The sequence below is a fragment of the Buceros rhinoceros genome, unplaced genomic scaffold, assembly GCF_000710305.1.
Source record: "Buceros rhinoceros silvestris isolate BGI_N320 unplaced genomic scaffold, ASM71030v1 scaffold25589, whole genome shotgun sequence".
Lineage (NCBI taxonomy): Eukaryota > Metazoa > Chordata > Aves > Bucerotiformes > Bucerotidae > Buceros > Buceros rhinoceros.
The window spans coordinates 1-5532 of record NW_010431317.1 but is presented as its reverse complement, the minus strand read 5'-3'; the positions used below and the strand labels follow the sequence as shown (position 1 = coordinate 5532).

At 41.1% G+C, this 5532-nt stretch overlaps 1 protein-coding gene across 1 annotated transcript in view; it reads left to right on the top strand.

Annotated features, from left to right (window-relative positions):
* The window catches only part of DNAJC25 (DnaJ (Hsp40) homolog, subfamily C , member 25), a 5893-nt gene extending 3375 nt beyond the window's left edge, over positions 1–2518 (top strand). Inside the window, exon 3 of the mRNA XM_010143401.1 lies at positions 1819–2518. Coding sequence (XP_010141703.1) covers positions 1819–1941 — 123 coding nt within the window. The 3' untranslated portion in view covers positions 1942–2518. The remainder of the gene's footprint in view (positions 1–1818) is intronic.
* The last annotated feature ends 3014 nt before the right edge of the window (positions 2519–5532 follow it).

The window sequence follows — 5532 nt, the reverse complement described above, 5'->3', positions numbered from 1 at the left end:
CATTGCTGCTGCTCTGCATACAATGAGAAGAGATACGGGGTGGTTGCAGAACTGCCTTTGTTGCTGGCAAGGCACAGAAGATGCTTCTTTAAAAACAGGCAGAAGTGGATTTATCTAGAACCTTGAAGAAGAAAATAGTACTTTTGTGCTAAAGTAAGGAAAGGATTACCTGACAGCTACATACAGATGTTGAATTATGATGAGTTTGCTGAAAAACAGCCTGGAAGTCCAAAAATTGAGAAATGTTGCTAGTTGAAGCAGATGTTACATGGAAAAAGAAAGATAGAATGGATGTCCTCTTGTTGCAGAGGAAAAAATGATGTGGTTTGGGATCCATGCTGTTTCTAACTAGTGATGTTTTGGTCACTGAATATAGAAGAGCTTTATTTGCCAGAAGTGAAGTCTGGTTTAGCCCAATTTCATCTGCGGGGGTCAGCAGTTGATTTTTAGTAAAGAATACATGAAAGTTGCACCTATATAGCAATATTTACCCAGTATAATTTGCAGCTTTGGGACTTGCTGAAAAGGAAGTGGTGTCTTTGTAGGTAATTGCTTTAATGAGCTTTTCCTCAGTGAACTTAGGTAGTCACTCCTTGAATTCACTGAAACTTTAAGTGTCTGCTGTGCCATCTGGTCATGAGTTCAGCAATATGTGCAGAAGATGGGGTTTTTGACACCATCTGGACACCTGCTGGTTCTTGCATTATTGGAAATGCAGAATAATCATGCTTTATTCTTTCTCCTCATGCTACCTGTGCTCCTCTGTGCCATTACCATATCACTACTTGAAACTTAGACGTGTCTTTTCTAGGCTGAAAAATATGCTTAGATATTTCTCCACAAAAGCTTCTGCTGTTCTGGGATCACTAGAGACATCTGCATGCCTATTGTTCAGTTTTCCGCTGCCCTTTTAGGATGCGAAGACCCAGAATTCAATACAAGGGTACATCATGGAGCTTCACAATGTTTTGGGTTATGGTTCTCCCCTCTGTTACTTTCCTAATAATTCTTAAAACCTGTATGATCACTGAACAGTGAGCTGATATATTTATAAAGCCATCTAAAATATTTTTAGAATCTCGTACATGCATAGCAGAACCTTAAATTTAATTCTCTTTTGGGAATAAGTCAGGTGATGCTGAGATGACGTAAACGTGTGTGGTGTTGAGCTTCACACTGGCTGTATCTACATAAACTGCCTTCCAAAACAAAAATGCAGACGCTGTTGATTTTAATAGGTACTATACTTTGCTGATAATTGTAGTTATCTTCACAATGACACTATTTCTTGACAGAATGTAATTACATATAATTTGGTACTGCCAATACTCAATGCAGAGTTGTTAACCTAACTGAGAAACTTAATTAGGAATAAAGAGTTCCGTAGCAGTATTCTATCTAGATGATGGCTTCAGAATGGGAAAATAACTAAAGCGAGGAACAACTGGATTGAACAGTATACATGCTGAGAAGGGACTCAAAATTCAGCTTTCTGAGCATTAGTGGTTCTTTACTGTAAATTTTGTTTTGCAAATAAATGAACATCTAGGTTTTTCACAAAAAAAGTCTTAGAGCTTGCATCATCATTTTACAAAGGAGGTAGTTCTGCTCTCAGCAAAAAGGCAAAGATCTCAACTGCAGCCAGTAGGCTTCTCCGCTGAAGGGACTCCTAAGCTTCATGTCAGTCAAGGTTTCTTCTGGGTTGCAATTCAGTCTTCTCTAAAAACAATACATGGGTGAATGGTTGAGCTATGAACACTTACATGCTCCTTGAGCATGGTTTTTCTGCCTTGTTAAAAGCTTTTGTCTGCTTATCAGGTCTATAAACGAGAGCAAGAGGAGGAGCTAAAGAAGAAGATGGCCATGGATCCCCGATGGAAGAGGTATCGCCGGTGGATGAAAAATGAAGGACCTGGAAGACTGACCTTTATTGATGACTGAAAATTGCCGAACAAAGTATGTGCTAATGTTGGAAGTGATTTGCAGAACTTTTCACTACATTGTTCAGAGTTTAGTCTGCTGTGGCTCAGCAGTGATCTAAAACTCAGGAATTATTAAATCAGGCTGAAAAATGATACAGGTTTACCATTTTTATAAATTAGACCTATTAAACGGGCTCAGCTCAATGTATATATGCCATTTACTTGGGGATCTCTGTGTGGAATTCATTATTCCAAACAATGTATTTTCTCTACATACTTCATAGTTATGATCAATGGAACCATAACTTTAGACTTTTCTGAAAATGTTTCTAGATCAGTCCTTGAAATTCCTGTTTTTCCACTTTTAAACTGAAGGATTTCTGCAAACAGACACTGGAAATGCTTATAAAGGATTCTGAAGCCAGGGCCATTTTCTGTTTTCCTCTGACTTTCACCCTACTTTGCAATCTAATTTCTGAGGTGCCAAACATTTTTTTTTTTTGATGTGGACAATATGGGGATTATTCCAGACTTCTTCTTTTGCTCCAGTTGGAAATTAATTTTATTCTTTGTGGGAATAAATGATGCATGATTGATCATTGTGATGCAAACAAGCCTTAATTCTTTGTTCTACAGGGTGATTCATGAAGTAGTAAGCTTAGATTTTTTGTGTTCCGTTTCTCATCTTGTACGTTGAATTGTACCTGCTTGTTCAGAACAAGTATACCAGTGAATGTTAGTCTAGTAAATGTGATGTTTTTCACCAAAGTATTGGTAAAAGGGAAAATGACCCTTTTGTTAAAAAGGGCAGTTTTGATGCCTTGTGTAAATAAAAGCTTATGTTATGTACATACTGAATTTGTTTTAATTTCTGATGTAATCTTCATTTTTATCTCTTTTGATCAGACCTCAGAGTACTTAGAATAAATGATGTGCAACAGCATGCTGTGGTTTTATCTGTAACTCGTCCCTGGTCAGAGTTTCCGTGATTTGCTGGTAAAAAGGATTCTGTTACCATATTCAGGAATTTTATTGGGGAAGGGTCTGGTAGGGAGCATAGCCAGGTTTAGCTTCTGTCGTTTATCCCATCTGTAAAAGCAAGTTCCTCGGAAGTTGTTTCTGCTGAAAACAGTGCTGGGTCAACTGGCTTCTGTGGAGGTCAGTTCTGGGAGAGAAACTCTTGACCTTGGTACTCCTGCCAAAGCCCTTAACTCCTCCAAGTTTTTAAATGCTTATTAATTAATTTTTGAAGCAAGACGTTTCTGATTCTGCAGGGATGACCTGTCCTTATTCTTTGAGGAAGAGTTTCTGTTCTCTATGCCTGTTTTGCTAGTTTACCTTTCACTAGTTCTCGGAATATTGTCTCGATTTTCTGTTTAAAATAATACTTGTGATGCGCTCTTGAATATGTGTGATGCTAAATGGCTAACTTCTGTGTGCATTAGTGAAGTTGAAGAGGAGTGGCTAGATTTGTCCATCTCTGCTGCATGCAGTGTAGCTATAAACTTAATTAGCTTTGTATTTAATGGTCACTTCAAATCTAAGGCTTGTTAAAGAAGGTATATTTATTCTTATTTATTCTTATTAAAGATTAAGCTGTGCTTGCTTTTGTGAAGTAATCTTAGGGACACTGCAAAGATGTTCGTGAAGCGAGAGACCTTCACAGCTGGGGTGTATGGCTGCTTCATACCCCAAAACACAGTCAGCCCCCTGCAAGGGTGGAAGGGGGAAGACCAAGTTGCTCTGAGAGAAACAAAGGGTATGAAGGTAAGCATAAGTAAAATGACATTAATTATCAGTAAGTGTATCTGAAACGGACTAGGCAAGGATGTGCAAGGGACTCTAACCCTGTGGTCAAATGCTCAGTTCAACTGCTGACAGCTCTGCTGCTCCTGCCCTTCTGCCTTCATTTTACTCCGTCCATTCCCTCCCAGTCCAAGTATTTGGGTTATACAAATACACAGTCAGTACACAATCTGTTTTCTCTGTTTGCCTAATTAGTCAAATTATCTGAATTAATCAGGATTTATTTCCTGCTCTGACACTACACCAGGAAATTGGTGCAATGGAAGGGCAGTCCCTGGGAGGATGGAACTGTCATTTAGGGGCAGTGGTGTCTTGTCTCTCTAAAACTGGCCTGATACCGAGTGAGGAGAAGGGAAAGCCAGTAGGTAACTGTATGACCTGCTGTTCTGCAGGCTCCACTTGGAGTTCTCTCTTTTCTCAATGTGGGAGCCCCTTAAAAGTAACCCAACCCTGGCATAAATTCATGGGCTGCAGCAAAAATTTGCTGGGCAATTACACTGCAGTCACACCTCTGTGTTGAAGGATAGAAAAAACTCGTCTTCACAAAGCTGTCAGTGTTGCAGTGACTCCTCATTAGCTGAGGCTACTGAGCCTTTCTAACCTAAGATCTCATCGTAGTTCTAAAGGATGCATGTCTGCTGGGCGTGAATTTTCAGGGCCTATTCTATCTTGAAATAAAGTTGGCAAAGCAATTACATTCATACAAAAAAAAAAAAGCAGGAACGAAACTGCTGAGAGTTGCAATACTATCCTGGTAAAGCTAATGTAAGTTGGGATGACTTCAAAGAGAAGTGTTTGCATGGACAGGTATTGCTGGTGTTAGCTAGTAGTGAGATCTTTGTGTGGAGAACTGTGGCAAGGTAACAGCATCTTAGAGAAGAACGTCCCTAGCTCCTATCAACTTTTTTCGAAGAACTCTATCTGTTCTGTAGCATGTATGTAATTTCAAGTATTTGTGCATATAAGCACAGATATCATACATTTCACTCTTACATGCAAAAGGTATTCAGAGCCAGGGCCTTTCATGTTCCGCACGAGTCTTTTTCATGGCCATTCTGAGGCTTTGACTGAGGTTCAAGCATGGCCATGGCCGGTTGTCCCTTCAAACAAGGAGCTATGAGCTTCATCCCACCAACATTTTAATGGGCCAGCAAACCCTGGCAAGCTCCTGCCAAAAGATGAAGTGACTTACCAATGGTCACTAGTGAAATGGTGATGAACAGTGCCAGGGTTGGCAGTAATGCAGGCAGCAGCAGCCAGGCTGTTTGAGCACAGCAGCTGGCTGGGGCCTTTTTATTAAACCTTTGCAGGGCATTTAGAACACCCTCTCTTTCATTCTTTTTCTTTTTTCCCCCGTTTCTTTTACCCTCCCCTTTTTTCCTTTTTCCCCTTTTTTTCCCTTTTGTCTTCCCCGCCCTCTTTTCTCCCTTTTTTTTCTTTTTTCGTTTTCTTCTCCCTTTTTTCCTTTTCCCCCCATATTACCCTTCCCGTTTCCTTTCCCGTTTCCTTTCCCGTTTCCTTTCCCGTTTCCTTTCCCGTTTCCTTTCCTCCTGTCCTATTGTAACCCACGCGGTTTTCTGCCCCGCAACACCCCTCCTCCCGGGAGGCTTCCCGTTTCCTTTCCCGTTTCCTTTCCCGTTTCCTTTCCCGTTTCCTTTCCCGTTTCCTTTCCCGTTTCCTTTCCCGTTTCCTTTCCTCCTGTCCTATTGTAACCCACGCGGTTTTCTGCCCCGCAACACCCCTCCTCCCGGGAGGGCCGCTGTAAGGAGCTGGGCCCGGCCGGCGGCGCCGCGCCGCGCCGGGG